This window comes from Thamnophis elegans, chromosome 14, assembly GCF_009769535.1.
Source record: "Thamnophis elegans isolate rThaEle1 chromosome 14, rThaEle1.pri, whole genome shotgun sequence".
NCBI classification, from domain to species: Eukaryota; Metazoa; Chordata; class Lepidosauria; order Squamata; family Colubridae; genus Thamnophis; species Thamnophis elegans.
This window is the reverse complement of record NC_045554.1, coordinates 27,757,213-27,773,232: the sequence shown is the minus strand read 5'-3', so window position 1 is coordinate 27,773,232 and position 16,020 is coordinate 27,757,213. Positions and strand designations below refer to the sequence as shown.

General features: G+C 46.9%; 1 protein-coding gene across 2 annotated transcripts in view; it reads left to right on the top strand.

The window, feature by feature from the left end:
• Window positions 1–416: 416 nt before the first annotated feature.
• C14H16orf70 (chromosome 14 C16orf70 homolog) overlaps window positions 417–16,020 on the top strand; it is a 64,312-nt gene continuing 48,708 nt past the window's right edge. Inside the window, exons 1-2 of one of the 2 annotated variants that reach the window (XM_032230773.1) lie at window positions 417–514; window positions 2,680–2,804. In XM_032230773.1, the coding sequence (XP_032086664.1) occupies window positions 2,741–2,804 (64 nt within the window). In that variant the 5' untranslated portion in view covers window positions 417–514; window positions 2,680–2,740. Of the gene's footprint in view, window positions 515–1,914; window positions 2,228–2,679; window positions 2,805–16,020 lie in introns of those variants that run through there. The other variant, XM_032230774.1, reaches the window with a different exon arrangement.

Below are 16,020 nucleotides of genomic sequence, written 5' to 3'. Positions count from 1 at the left end.
GCGCGGGGGGGGGGGGAGGAAAGCAGCCTCCTTTCCACCGCGGTGAAGAGACCCCCCCCGAGCACGTGCAGAGGGCTTCTCCCTCGAGATTTAAAGGGGGGGGGGAAGAGCAGTCCCGTTTACAGTGAGTAGAATAGATGGGATGGCCTCTGAGCACGTGCAGAATTCTGCCCCGGGAGGGAGGAGGCGGAGGTGTCCCTGAGCACGTGCAGAGAGCTTCTCCCCCGAGATTGCAGTCGGGAGGGAGAGAGGAAAAAAAGGCAGCTTCTTTCCCCCCACCCCGTGGAGAAGAGACCTCTGAGCATGCGCAGAGTTCTCCCGGGAGAGGAGGGGGGGAGGCGGGGCGGCCCTGTGAGCGGGCGGGGCTCTCGCCGCGGCGGGCTCCCAGTGCGCAGGCGCGGCCCCTCCTTCCCCTCCTCTTCCTCCTCCCCCCTCCCTCCCCTTCCCCTCCCCTGCTGGGCTGGCGGCGGCGGCGGCGGTGATTTTCATGCTTTTTGCGGCAGCCGCAAGTGAGGTGAGTCGCAGCCCCGCCGCCCCCTCCCCGGACAGCCTCGACCCCCGGGGAGGGAGGGAAGGGCGCCGCCGGGGGGCGAGGGCGGGCAGGGGTCCCCCCCGGCTCCCCCGGCGCCTTTGCAGGGCTGCAAGAAGGAGCTCCCCTCCCCCAAGGAAGGGCGTCTTTGGGGCGGGGGGCGCCGGGAGGAGAAAGAAAGGGAGGGGGTGATCCCTAGGGGAAGGGGCTTCAGGGGGGGTCTGCGCCTTTCTCCCCTCCGCAAGGGAGAGGACGCTCCTCCAGCCTCGCACTACACACTCCATCGTTCCCAGCCAGCCCCCAGCCTTGATGGGGAAAGCCGGGGGTGGTGGTGGAGGGGCCTTTCCGGATCCAAAGCCAGCCCCCCTCCCCATAATAGGGGGTCATGTCTTATGCAGACTCTTATTTAGGGATGGAGGTCCACTGGAGTGAAGCAGTCCCCATAATGCTTACATAAATCAAGGGGTGGGGTGCCCTTCCTGGGCCTCTGTGTGGCTTGGGGGTGGGGGAGGGGGCTATTGTCCCTTCTGAGACACAATGAGACCAGGAGGGGATTAGCCCCACAGATAGCATCCCCCCTCCCTCTCATGGGAGAGAAGAGTGGTCCTCCAGGTCTGGGGAACTACAATTCCCAGCATCCTCCTCTCTCCCTCCCTCTCTCTTTCCCTCTCTCCCCCTCTATCTCTTTCTCTCCCTCTCTCTCCCCCTCTGTTTTCCTCTTTCTCCTTCTCTCCCCCTCTCTTTCTCTCTCTCCATCTCTCTCCCTCTCTCCCCCTCTATCTCTTTCTCCCCCCCTCTCCCTCCCTCTCTCTCTCCCTCTCTCTTTCCCTCTCTCCCCTTCTATCTCTTTCTCTCCCTCTCTCTTACCCCCTCTGTTTTCTTCTTTCTTCTTTTCTCCCCGCTTTCTCTCCCTCTCCACCTCTCTCTCTCCCTCTCTGTTTTCCTCTATCTCCTTCTCTCCCCCTCTCTTTCTCTCTCTCCATCTCTCTCCCTCTCTCCCCCTCTATCTCTTTCTCCCCCCCTCTCCCTCCCTCTCTCTCTCCCTCTCTCTTTCCCTCTCTCCCCTTCTATCTCTTTCTCTCCCTCTCTCTTACCCCCTCTGTTTTCTTCTTTCTTCTTTTCTCCCCGCTTTCTCTCCCTCTCCACCTCTCTCTCTCCCTCTCTGTTTTCCTCTATCTCCTTCTCTCCCCTTTTTCTCCCTCCCTTTCTTTCTCCCACACTCTTTCTCTCTGTCTCCCTCTTTCCCTTTCCCTCTCCACCTCTGTTTCTCTTCTCTCTTTCTCTTCCCCTCTGTTTTACTGTCTCTCTCTCTCTCCCCCTCTTTCTCTTTCTTTCCCTCTATCTCTCCCTCTCTTCCCCCACTTCCCCTTTTTCTTTCGCTCGTCCCTCTCTTTCTCTCCCTCCTCTCTCCTTCTCCCTCTCCCACCCCACCCCAGGCAGGCTGCTGGAATCTGTATTCCAACACTATCTTTTTGGGGTGGGGGAGTTGCAGGACTTTTTGAAGACGGTCAGGTCCTCGCCCCCCTTCACTCTGGACACGCCCAGAGGGTTGTGGAATCTGCCCCTTTCCCTGGATTGCCACAAGACGTGGACTTGTGGATTCACATGGTCCTGCGAACATTGCCACAAAGCAATTTAGGCCCACTCGGGGTTTTGTTTTGTTTTTGCCTCTTGGGGAAATCCCTCTTTGGTTTCAGGGTATGTCCATGACTGGGAAAAGGGGGAAAACTTTGGCAGGCAGGGCAGGCGAGCAATCGATTAGATTCACTTTTACTCCTGGCAGAGGGACAAAAGGGACTGTGTGTGTGTGAGTGAGGAAAAGCAGAGAACAAACAAGCCAGATTATCTGCCTGTCACTTGTGAACGCAATCCCTGTGTCTGAGTATCCATGAAGGAGAGGAATATTATGGGATTCGCCTGCCCTGCTGCAAGATATTTAATCTTTAAAGAGTTTGGGGATTTTTCTCCTGCTCTTGAAATAGGGATCTTAAAAGGGGAAAAAAGGAAAGTTATTGTGAAGAAAGGATCCACAGGATTCCCAGGACAGAAATGGGAATGAAGGGACGCTCTCTGAGCTGCATCCCTTGGCTTTGGGGTGAGACCTGAAAATGAGAAGAGAGGATAACCCGACTTTTCTCTCCGTTGGTCAGGACGAACTACGGTTCACATCGGGAAGCAGCGAAGGGCAGCCGGGCCGTTCTGCTTAAACCAATGCTAGATTTAGAAGTGCTTCCGGAACGATCTCTTGGGAATGAACAATGGGAATTCACCCTGGGTAAGTACCGGATCCCTGTCCTATGGGGCTTTCTTCCCAGGATTAGGGGGGAAAAGTGGGAAGAAGAATTCGTTTTCTCCCAGAATTAGGAAAAGAATAAAGGTTGGGAGAAGCCTTCGTTGGACCCAACATTATCATGTTTCTTTACTGGGGTGGACTTCAATCCCATCATACACTACCAACATGGCACCAACTGAGGGTCAAGGGAATCTCAGATTCAAAACCAACCCATCTATTGGGGGGGGGGGAAGATTCATCTCCAGTGCTGTTTAGAAGCTTATGGTTAGTAATTGATTTGTTATTGTTAGTTGCGAAGTTGTGTCCGACCCATCGCGACCCCATGGACAACGTTCCTCCAGGCCTTCCTGTCCTCTACCATCCTCTAGAGTCCAGTTAAGCTCACGCCTACTGCTTCAGTGACTCCATCCAGCCACCTCATTCTCTGCCATCCCCTTTTTCTTTTGCCCTCCATCGTTCCCAGCATGAGGCTCTTCTCCAGGGAGTCCTTCCTTCTCATCAGGTGGCCAAAGTCTTTGAGTTTCCTCTTCAGGATCTGGCCTTCTAAAGAGCAGTCGAGGTTGATTTCCTCTAGGACTGACCGGTTGGATGGCCTTGCAGTCCAAGGGACTTGCAGGAGTCTTCTCCAGCACCAGATTTCAAAGGCCTCCATTCTTAGGCGCTCAGCCTTCCTTATGGTTCAACTTTCACAGCCATCCATTGCAACTGGGAAAACCAATAATTGATTTAAACCAATCTTTCTCAATTTCAGTAACTTTAAGCTGGGTGGACTTCATTCCCAGAATTCATACCCGAAAATAAGAAATGATCTTTTCCCCCCCCCCCCCCCCGAAATAATCACTTGGCCTTATTTTTGGGGAAGTCTTTCTATTTTTGAGGTGGAGGAGGAGGTGGAGGAGGGGGCAAGTGTGGTCACTTCATGGCTACTGATGTGTTGCAGTATTTCTGGGGAGGGCTTATTTTTGGGGGAGGGCTTATTTTAATGCATGCATTCAAAAGCCCAATTGGGCTTATTATCCGGGGAGATCTTATTTTCAGGGAAACAGGGTAGCATGGCCGGCTGGGGGATCCTGGGGGTTGGTCCATCAGCTTAAAATGTCTAAGCTTGAGAAAAATTGCTTTAAACATCCCAATTTTTAGAGTTTTGCAAAGTGGAGATCCAACACAACAGTTTTTAAAGCATATATGTGTGTGTGTGTATGTATGTATACACATAGATACATAGATATATAGATATATAGATATGTACTGTAGATATATATAGATATATATAGATATATACACACATATACATTTGAAATGTACTTTGAAATACAGGTAATTCTCAACTGACAGTCACAGTTAAGCTCAAATTTTTGTTGCTAAGTGGGACATTGGTTCAGCGAACTTTGCCCCTTCCTTGCCACAGTTGTTAAGTGAATCACTGCCGTTGTTAAATTAGTAACAAGGTTGTTAAGTGAATCTAGGTTCCCCACTGACCTGGCTTGTCGGAAGGTCGCGAAAAAGATGACATGACTCCAGGACTCTGCAGTGCTCATAAATGTGAGCCTCATGTGACCATGGGGCTATGGCAATGGTCGTAAGTGTGAAAAACAGTCACAAGTTGCTTTTCCTTGACTTCGAACAGTCACTAAATGAACTGTTGTAAGTCGAGGACTACAAAGGAAAGCTGAGCAGGAGGCATGTTCTGGCGTCTTTCCTGCCTGCTTGTAGTAAATTAGCACCTCACTGAGAGCTTATCCTGCTTCCAGAGTAAGGATATTATTTTGTGTTTTTTTTTAGCCCTTTTTCCTTTTGCAAAACTCTGTTCCGTCTTTGAAGACGCTTCCCGCCTTCTCTTGGTGTGTCCTTAAAAGGGGTCGTGTTCTGTTTTGGTTTGGCTTCGGGACTCTGGCGTGTTTAGCAACATGTATCAGCCATCACATGGGTGTTGCTCAGATCACCTGGCATGTGGCCCTGTGGGAAGCCCAGGCTAAAAAGAGGTGGGGTGTTTTTCCACATTCTGCTCTGGGTGCCGTATTTCGGAGAGACGCTGGCAAGCTGGCAGCCGGGATGCCAAGGAGACACGGGAGCAGGTTGGCGAAGAAGCGGTTGGGCGACAGCTGTTGGGCTGGGAGCCTTTGAGGAAGGGCGCGTGTGAGTTTTACTCAATCTTCGTCATCAACTTTCTTGGTCAGCTTCTGAGGGTGGAAAGGCAGAAGGAGCGATCCGATCCTGACTCCGAAAAGATTCCCCATTGAACCCGAGTGAATTCAAATCCACCTTTGTTTTTTTTTATTTTGTGACGCTGATCAAATTTAGAGATTCTGGGTGGTAGAAAAATTAAAATATTGAAACTTAAAACACTGGATGTAAAATCTGAAAAAAAGAAAATCTCCAAAAAGATTCCCCAGCCCGTGAGAAAGATCGTTTCACTTGAACCCAAGTGGATTCAAATCCCTCTTTGTTTTTTTTTATTTTGTGACGCTGATCAAATTTAGAGATTCTGGGTGGTATAAAAATTAAAATATTGAAACTTAAAACGCTGGATGTAAAATCTGAAAAAAAAGCAAAGGTGTTATGCTGAGTATTCTTGACCTGGCCGGTATCCGTAGCTTCTTAGGGCTCTTTAAAAGACAAAATGGAATACAGGTAGTCCTCGACTTACAACAGTTTGTTTAATGACCCTTCAAAGTTACAACGGCACTTATGATTTATGACTATGTTTCATAGTTACGCCTCTTGTAGCATCGCTGCATCTGGTCATTTGTTCAATGCTGGGCAGCTGGTTCATATTTGTGACCGTCGCTATGTCCCGTGTGTGTGTCATATGATCCCCTTTTGTGACCTTCTGACAAGCAACATCAACAAGGAAGAAGCCAGATTCACTTAACAACTGCGGCTACTAACTTTTCAACTGCATTGATTCACTTAACAACTCTGGCAAAAAAGGTCGTAAAATGGGGCAAAATTCATTTAGCAAATGTCTCAGCCACGGGAATGTTGGTCTCAATTGTGATCGTAAGTCGAGGACTATCTATAGCCTTATGCATGGTTTGTTTTAGAGAAAAACAGGATGAAAAATAATTTTAGAAACCCCACGACTGAAAGAAAGAATCAAATAGAGTTTTGGTTTGGTCTCAGTATTGAATTTGCATACCAGAATTTCTTATTGTGTCGCTTTGAAACCGGGATTATTTTCATGCCCAGCGTGTCTTCTGGGAACTTGATGGAGGTATTTGAGTATTTATTAATACTTATAGGCCGCCCTTTTCCCTAAGGGGACTCAGGGCGGCTTACATAAGGTGAAGTGAAATGCTAATCAAATACATGTTGTCCTTGTTTAGTGACCAACTGCAGTTACAACGGTGATCGAAAAGCAACTTAATGACCAAACTTTGCATTTATTTTTTCTTCCCCGACTTTCTGGAGATTCAACAAAGAATAAAATATAGGTAGTCCTTAACTTACCACAATTGAGCCCCAAATTTCTGTTGCTCAACAAGACTGTTGTTAAGTGAGTTTTGCCCCATTTTAAGACCTTTCTTGCCACAATGGGTGGGTTAGATCCATGGGTCAAACAGAACGCTCTTCTTGCACAGGTTGCTGATGAAGGCTGCTTGAAATTCCTACATTTCTTCACTTCGTCAGCCAAAGGCGGAGGGAGTAACTACACCGTGGAGTGAAGTCCTCCCACCCAGTTGTAACTTTTGGGTTTACTCACGATGAATTGCATCAGGCAGTGTTTGCTCCACCTTGGCATCTTTTAGGATGGGTTAGAATTATTCATGGATCATCTTCTCCCATATTTATCTACACTGAAGCTTTTCTCCAGAACGGGGTGATTTCCCGCTCCCTACTCCCTTGTCTCTTGAGCTCCAGAAAAAAAAAAGGGGGGGGGGCATTTTATTCGCTTAGCATCCTATTTTAATTTCATACGCATTGTTCTATTTTGGCCTGCATTTTAATCACTGCTTGCTTTTCTGCGATGCTTCTGCGGTGATCAGCATTGATGTGCTGTGAATAAAAGAAGCTGATTTGGGGTTTTATCCCTTGGCAAAGAAAGTGGCAAAATACGCCTCGGTTTTGGTTTTCCTGTGGTGCTAAACGGACCGGACTTGGCTGAAACATTTTCTATTTATTCTACTTACGACCCCAAAATTTCTGTTGCTAAGCGAAACAGGTGTGAAGTGAACCTTGCCCCATTTGTCGCTGGACATTGGGTCATTGCAGCCATCATAAATGGGAGTCGGTTGTCAAGCATCTGAATGTAAATCGTGTGATGTTTGCAATGGTCATAAATGTGAAAAATGGTCACAAGTCACTTTTTTTCAGTTCGTTGTAACTTTGGTCCCTAAATGAACTGCTGAAAATCGAGGATTACCCGTACTTTTCCAAACATAAGTGCAGAGACCCTGCATCAAAGGGCATATTTTAATCGTAACCTTATAACTTGCATAAACTCCAGCGAATTCAAGATAAAAGTTGTACGAGCAGTCCTCAATTTGCAACCCTAGACTTAAAACAGGGCAGTGGTGGGTTCCAGCCGGTATGGCCCAGTATGGCCGTACCCGTAGTGGTCGCGAGCAGCAGCCACCGTACCACTACACTGGCTTATTTGGCCCACCCGCCTGACCGCATTCCATACCTGTTTTGGAAGCAATCGGGTCAATTGCACCCGGGCGCACAGCGTGCGGTGCCTGCGCGACCTCCGACGAGCAGCTGGGTGTCGCAGGGGTGGTGGAGTGTGCATGCGTGCTCAGTGCACATCAGGCCGCATGCACGAATAGGTCACGAGCAGCCTAACCGATAGTGACTGTAAGAGCAACCCTCCCCTGGAACAACGGTGTCAGAATCAGTTTCATTGAGAGCCGCAAGAGAGTTGTGTTTACCTCGGGAGGGGGGGGCATGGCCAGGGCCACGGGTGTGTTGATGACACTCATGTCCGGGGCGCCTGTGGCAGCCTGAGCGCTCTGCCAGCGAAAACGGGATCCCAAGCTGCGTTTTCGGCTGCTACGGCCTCCTGAAATCCTCTGCCAGCGAAAGCGGAGCTCCACTTTCTCTGGCAGAGGCACCGCAGGCCGGCACTTCCCTGTTTCCAGGTTGGGCCTGTGGGATCCGGCCCGCAGGCCTTGAGTTTGACACCCTTGACTTAGAATAACTTTATTTTCGCTTTCAATGTACACTAATCGACATACCCTAAAATGAAATTTCACGGCATGCAGCTCTCGCTCTTCTTGTTACTCTTTTGTAAAAAGAGAATTTGAGTGAAGGTTCCATGAAATGGCCTGCCGCTGTTTGGATAGCATCTTGAAGCAAAAGAATCCAACTTTGTAACACCTCCAGTATAAACCACTTAAACATGGCTAAGTAAACAAACAAATAAATACAAAATTAGGCACGTACCCACATATATTCTGTGACACGGAGAAACAACGCAGTCTAGTTTGGACGTATACATGGACGTGGCGAGAGAAAATAATCTTGTGAGTTTACCAGACAGATGGACCAGGGCTGGGATGGCGAATCTACGACACGCGTGCCAGAGGTGACATGCACAGTCCTCTGCTGGCATGCCCACCGTCGTCCCAGGTCAGATCTCCGTGGTATTTCTTCTGTGAGCTTCTGTTTCGTCGTTTGCAGGGAAAGAAAAAAGAAAAAGATCTTACTATTGCTGCGCTGCCGTTGTTGGGATGCCCTCCCTCCTGCCAGCCAGCTGGTCTTCAGATCTCTATTGTGCATGCACGAATGTCCGTGCATGCCCATGGGAATGTCCGAGCAAATGCCCGCGCGAATGTCTGCTAATGCCTGCGCGAATGTCTGCGTATGCCCACGTGAATGTCCATGCATGCCCACGCGAATGTCCACGCATGCCTGCGTGAATGCCCGCATGAATGTCCACAAATGACCACGTGAAGGTCCACGCATGCCCGCGCAAATGTCCACGTGAATGCTCGTGCGAATGTCTGCGCATGCCCACATGAATGTCCATGCATGCCTGCACAAATGTCCATGAATACCCATGTGAATGTCTGTGAATGCCCGCGTGAATGTCTTCGCACGCCCGCGAATGCTTTTCGCATGCCTGCAGGAATGTCCTTGAATGCCCGCACGAATGTGCGCAAATGCCCACACAAATGTCCATGAATGCCAATGCGAACGTCCGCGCGAATGTCTGCGCATGCCCGTGCGAATGCCTGCGAATGTCCGCATGAATGTCTGTGCATGCCCACACAAATGTCTGCGCATGCCAAGGCGAATGTCCGTGAATGCCAATGCAAATATCCACGCATGACCACACAAATGTCCGCGTATGCTTGTGTGAATGCCCGCATCAATGCCCATGTCAATGTCTGCGCATAGAAGTTTTTGGCCTTCATTGTGATAATAAGTTGAGGACTACCTGTATTGGAGTTGTCGTCAAGCTGTGGAAGGCCTTGGATGATCTCAAGGATAGGGAAGCCAGGTGTAGAAAGATTTTACTCATGGAATTATTATTTTTTAAAATTCCTGTTGGGAAAACCCTTTTGCTAAATAATGAGAGGTTTCTCAGGAAAGGCAGTTTGACGAACATGAGTTAAACAATAGCTGGACAGCAATAGGTTGTCGTTTAGGGCTGTGCAACATTGTGGTTTCAAGGAAAAAGAGACGGTTCAGGAATACGCAACACACAAGAGGCACCTGTTTTGCCACTCAAGGTTGCGTTTCTTTTCCTGGAGTTGCACATGTTGTGGCCAGCAGAGCTGGCAGCAGAGTCGGACACTGAGGAGGCTGGGGAGGTTCATGGGCCACTCCTGGAGACTGGGGAAGGCTCGGAGAAGGCAGAGATGGGGCCAAGGCGTCTGGCAGTGATCAACTGCCTTCAGAGTCAGACAGCAGTGAGGCAGAGGAACAGCTGGAGCCTATTACCTGTATGGCCATGCACAGAGTTGCCAGACGAAGGGAACAGCTAAAGAAAAGGGGTCGACTTGGGAGTAAGGCCACAGATAGATGATGAATGGCCCCTCCCAGAGAAAATAAAAGAGGGGGGAAGGGGGAGTGGAGTTTGCAGGAGACAATTAGTTTGCTTAATTGGTTCGTGACTCTCCGAGATTCTTTGCCAAGTTCTGCAGATTTTGGCCTTGCAGCTCTCCAAGCCAGATAAGGTCTGTGACTGTAAACCCTCCCTTGAAAGACTTTGCTGGATGTGAAGGAGCAGATTTCACAGTCAATTACTAAAAGGGTTTTTTGTTGGGACAAGGAGTTGGCTTCAGGCTCTCGGGAAACCTCGGTCAGAACAGTAACTTTGAACAGTCACTAAATGAACTGTTGTAAGCCGAGGACTACCTGTAGTCTGAATTGTGCCTGGTTGGGATGGAAAGAGTCCACAATTCCCTGCTTCCCTGTTTGCAGGTTATAAGCCTACCTACCAGCTCTTGACTTTATCATTAACAAGAGCAGCTTCAGTTCTTTGTTACGGTCAAGGACCAAAAATATTAACCAAATACTAATATGGTTACTAAAACCAGCAAGCTCAGGGAAATGTTCATTCTAGCCCATCAACCGTGGTATAAATTCTGCTGGCATTATGCTGCAATTTAGAGGCATTTAGAGAAATTCAGTCTCGGACAGTCGGCACTTTGACAGAGGGTCAAAATGAGCGCCCTGGAAAATTAACTGTTAATGGATTGATGTAATCTGCATAGATTGAAAGCTTCCAGTGATGAAGCTCCCACAACTTGACCCCCTCCTCTCTGTGGCAGCCCCTCAAATATTGGAAGACTGCTATCCTGTCTCCCCTGGTCCTTCTCTTCCCTAGACCAACCAGGCCCTGTTCCAGCAATTGTTCTTCATATGTTTTAATCTCCAGGCCTTTGATTGTCTGAGATAGATTCAGATTAACAGAGTTGGAAGGGACCCTGTAGGTCATCTAGTCTAACCCCCTGCCCAAGCAGGAGATCCTACACCATTTCTGAGAGATGGCAGCCCAGTCTCTTCTGGAAAGCCTCCAGTGATGAAGCTTCCACAACTTCTGAAGGCAAGTTCTGTTCCATGGGTTGATTGTTCTCACTGTCAGGAAGTTCCTCCTTATTTACAGGTTGAATCTCTCCTTGCTCAGTTTCCATCCATTATTCCTCGTGCATTTGCCAGTGCTTTGGAAAATAGGTTGGCCCCCTCCTTTCTATGGCAACCCCTCAAAGATTGGAAGACTGCTATCCTGCCTCCCCTGGTCCTTCTCTTCCCTAGACTAGTCAGGCCCAGTTCCTGCAACCGTTCATTGTGTGTTTTAACCTCCAATCCCCTCATTATCCTGGTTCCTCTTCACTTTTTCTAGAGTCTCAACATCTTCTTTATAGTGTGATGACTATAACTTGATGCACTACTCTAGGTGTGATCTTACTAAGGCTTTATAGAGTGGTATTAGTACCTCCCTTATCTTGATTCTATCCCTCCGTTATTGCAACCTGGTTCCTGTGTGTCATTGCAACAGTCGCACCTTGCAAACATCACAGTGAAATTCTTCCTTAAGAAATGGGGGCAAAACACCAGGAAGTTGCAGCTGACTGAGTTACTTAGTCAACTTTGGAAAAATATTTTTCTTAACCCTTGAACTGGGTTTGGCTATGGAGGGTTGCATACAAGTTTTGTTTAAGATGGGTTGGTCAACACTTGACTTGAAGTGTCTTGTTTGTTTCCCACAAATCTGCTGTGCAAAACACTTAACAGAAATTGTTCTCCAATATCTCTGGTTTTTTAGCGTAACTTGCAGAGAGGCCTTCCAACTTTTAAAGTATTAATTGCAATAAGATACTTTAAGTTGCTGAGAAAATTTATTAGGGTAAACTAAACCCTTAAATAAAGGGATGCGGTGGCTCAGTGGCTAAGACTCTGAGCTTGTCAATCAGAAAGGTTGGCAGTTCGAATCCCTAGCGCTGCATAATGGAAGGAACTCCCGTTACTTGTCCAGGCTTCTGCCAACCTAGCAGTTCGAAAGCATGTAAAAATTCAAGTAGAAAAATAGGGACCACCTTTGGTGGGAAGGTAACAGTGTTCCGTGTGCCTTTGCCATTTAGTCATGCCGGCCACATGACCACAGAGACATCTTCGGACAGCGGTGGCTCTTCGGCTTTGAAACGAACATGAACACCGCCCCCTAAAGTCAGGAACGACTAGCACATATGTGCGAGTGGAATCTTTACCTTTACCTAAACCCTTAAATATCTTTCGCCAAACTAAAGCCACCTCATAATGAAGTTAACTTTAACGTACCAGATTTTCAATAATATTCTTGGGCCTTTATTTTCATATCAATATTCTTTTAGAACAAATACTTTGACGAATGATTCCTTCTGGAGAAAAATTATGCCTCAGGAATATATTGAAAGTTTTACAGCAATGAAGTTGTCAGACGTATTTGGTCATTGACAAATAAGCAGATGTGTTTCGATTGCAAATCACATAAGAAATTAAGATAACCCACATTTGAAAGTAGTGGGGAAAGGAACGCATGGGCCAAACAAGGAATCAATACTTTGAACAAGTCAGTCTGTTAATGGTTATTTGAAAGACATTTGAAAGTTGCATTTTGAATTTGATTTCTATACATTTTCTTTGAAAATATATACAGCTGAAATATAGCTATATATATATATATATATATATATATATATATATATATATATATATATATATATATATATATATATATATATATATATATATATATAATATACACACATACACACATACATACATATATATATGTTGTATTTGTGCTGATAAATAAATAAAGGGAGACTAGTATAGATCTATTTCAAGCTATTTAGCTCTCATCAGCTAGCCATACCCTTACTGGGATTCGAACCTGTGCTGTATTACATCTTAGGCAGATGTCTTAGCCATTAAGCCACAGGTCCTCCTCCTTATCAGCTGAAGCCAGGGAAGAAGGTATATATTTAGTGTCACAACCCCTGGTATGCCCCAATTATGGGAGGAAGCTAATTGCTTCCATTATCTGTCAATCAGCTCTGCCTAAGATGTAATACAGCACAGGTTCGAATCCCTTTTTTTTTTTAATATGGACTCATACGGTAGCTAATTAAGGAATAAAGTAACCAAAGAAACAGACTTTTCCCTGTGCTTTTATTCAGTGTTCTAATGAAATGTTTGATTCCTGCACCATTTGGTTTTTTGTTTTTGTTTTTTGCTCTCCTTCATTTATATTTCATCAGTTACCCAGTAAACCCGACCATAAATTCACAGCCTGCATTTGTTTTTCTTTGGATGATAAACACTTCCATAGAGCCATATTGGAAGACAGAGCTATAAAACATTCAATCTTCTGGGGGAAGTTAAAATTTTCCGCTGCTTCTGTGAAATCAGGGTATTGGCCTCGCTCCCTACCTATTGATGATGTGTTATTTTGGCGGAGTTTGTGCTGATTTAGGATCCTGGGATAACTTCATGATAGACTGATGTTTGTCAACTTTGGCGACTTTAAAGAGGTGTGGACTTCAACTCCCAGAATTCCCCAGCCAGCCATACTAGTAGGGTTTAGTCCTCAATGCAGTGTTTCTCAACCTTAGCAACTTTAAGATACACTATATTGCCAAAAGTATTCGCTCCCCCATCCAAATAATCAGGATCAGGTGTTCCAATCACTTCCACGGCCACAGGGGTATAAAATCAAGTACCTAGGCATGCAGACTGTTTTTACAAATATTTGTGAAAGAATGGGTCGCTCTCAGGAGCTCAGTGAATTCTAGCGTGGAACTGTGATAGGATGCTACCTGTGCAACAAATCCAGGCGTGAAATTTCCTTGCTCCTAAATATTCCACAGTCAACTGTCAGCTGTATTATAAGAACGTGGAAGTGTTTGGGAATGACAGCAACTCAGCCACGAAGTGGTAGGCCACGTAAATTCCTCCAACATCAGTGTGTGACCTCACAAATGGAAGAATGGTCAAAAATCCCCATAAACCCACTCCTGAACCTTGTGGACAGCCTTCCCAGAAGAGTTGAAGCTGTTATAGCTGCAAAGGGTGGACCGACGTCATATTGAACCCTATGGATTAGGAATGGGATGTCACTTACAGTAAGTTCATATGCAAGGAAAGGCAGGTGAGCGAATACTTTTGGCAATATAGTGTATGTGGACTTCAACTCCCAGAATTCCACAATCAGCAAAACTAACAAATTAACGGAATATCTCCAAGGGATTTTGGAGGTCTTCTAGTCCAACTCCCTGCTCAAGCAGGAGACCCTCTACCCGTGATGGCGAACTTATGGCACGCGTGCCACAGGTGGCATGTAGCGCCCTCTGTGAGCATGCAAGCTATCACCCTTAGTTCAGCTCCACCGCACCTGCGCCTCCCTCCAGCCAGCTGGTCGTCGGGTCTCTGGCACGCATGCTCAGGGGGCCACGTGCATATGCGTGGGGAGGCAGGGCCCAGGGGCGCACATGCGTGGGGATGGGGTGCATGCGCAGGGGAAACGCATGCATTGCATTTTGGGGGTTCGCGTGTGCACACTTTGGACACTTGCTCTGGAAAAGGTTAGCCATCACTGCCCTATACCATTCCAGACAAACGGTTGTCCAATCTCTTCTTAAAAACCTCCAGTGTTGGAGAACCCACAACTTCTGGAGGCAAGTTGTTCCACTGGTTAATTGTTCCCATTGTCAGAAATTCCTCCTTTAATTCCAGGTTGCTTCTCTCCTTGATTAGTTTCCATCGGTTGCTTCTTGACCTGCCTTCAGCTACTTTGGAGAATAGGTTGAGCTCCTCTTCTTTGGGGCAGCCCCACAAATGTTGGAACTCTGCTATCATGTCTCCCCTGGTTCTTCTTTTCCTTAAACGTAAAGACCTCAATGAGATAATTCCTCAGCCTTAGCAATTGGGAGTTCAACTGGCCGGCTGGGAAAATTCTGGGAGTTGAAGTCCACATACCTTAAAGTTGTTAAGGTTGAAAAACACTGTGCTAGACACAACTATAATTGCATTTGGCAAGCCCTAGGGAAGGCGGAATCATTAGATATACGGCACCCTTTTCAGCTGTAAGCTTTGACTAGACGTGCGTGCAACATTACAGTGATATATGGCTTTTTGAGCCTCTTAGCACATTATGTGCCCAAAGGCTGCTTGTACCAATGCAGTTAAACTAATGCTTCTGGATGTCTACTTTTCAGTTAGTATCCTCTTGATATTCTTATTTCCTGTTTATTCCCCCCCACTCTGCCGGGAGGGGGGCTGGAAGGAGGGCATTTTATTCCATAGCATACCTGGGTTTACCTATTGCACTCAGGAACAGGCACCGTCTTCCTTTTATAGGTTTACATGCAGTAACAATCTAAGCACTTCAATTCACAAGCTTGGTATTGTGTTTGAACTGCAGACATTGTGGTTTTGTAAGGCACGGATTTTGGCTCCAGGTGTTCTATGAAGAGAGCCCAGCCATCTGAGTTTATAACCAGGATTTCTGGCTTAGTGTGTCCAACCATGGGATTGGTGAGCCATGGCTTACATGTAGGTTGAACTAGTTGCTTAAGCAATTGCTAATATATTAAGAAAGGAGAAACAGATTAGCACTGGTATATTTAAAGATACTAGTTAGGGACAGTGTTTGTGTATGTTTGTGTGTGTGTGTGTGTGTGTGTGTGTGTGTGTTCCAGCATAACTATGAAATTGCCTAAAAGCAATTTCAACCAAACTAGGTACACAGATGACTTCCTCTCTGGAAACAAATAGTATGGAGGTAAGACATAATGTTGGATTCAGGATCTGTTAAGATACAGCCTGTTGTGCCTTAAAATGGCTTCTTCTGTACAGTACAATGGAGTTGCCATTCCCGGCAGTGGTGGATTCCTAACCAGTTTACTGCTGGTTTGCTTGTGCTCGCATGCATGTGTGTGTGTGTGTTGCTTCTGCGCATGCGCAGAAGCATCTGGGTGGGTGGACGGGGCCTCCCGCCACCGCTACTACCAGTTCACCTGAACTGGGCCAAACCAGGAGCAACCCACCTCTGATTCCCGGTCTACTCTGGGTTATCAGCTGGTAAATAATAAAATGTGGTAAAAATAGCTTTCAGCTGGATGGAATAGTTTGGGCATAAATTTGTTCAAAACTGAACAGAGCTGTAAGTCTGAGTTTAACTTTCAGGTGGGGCCTGGGTGGAGAATGGTGGGGCATCCAAACATAAGAAGGATTTCCTCAAGTTGTGAACACACAAACTCTGACCAGA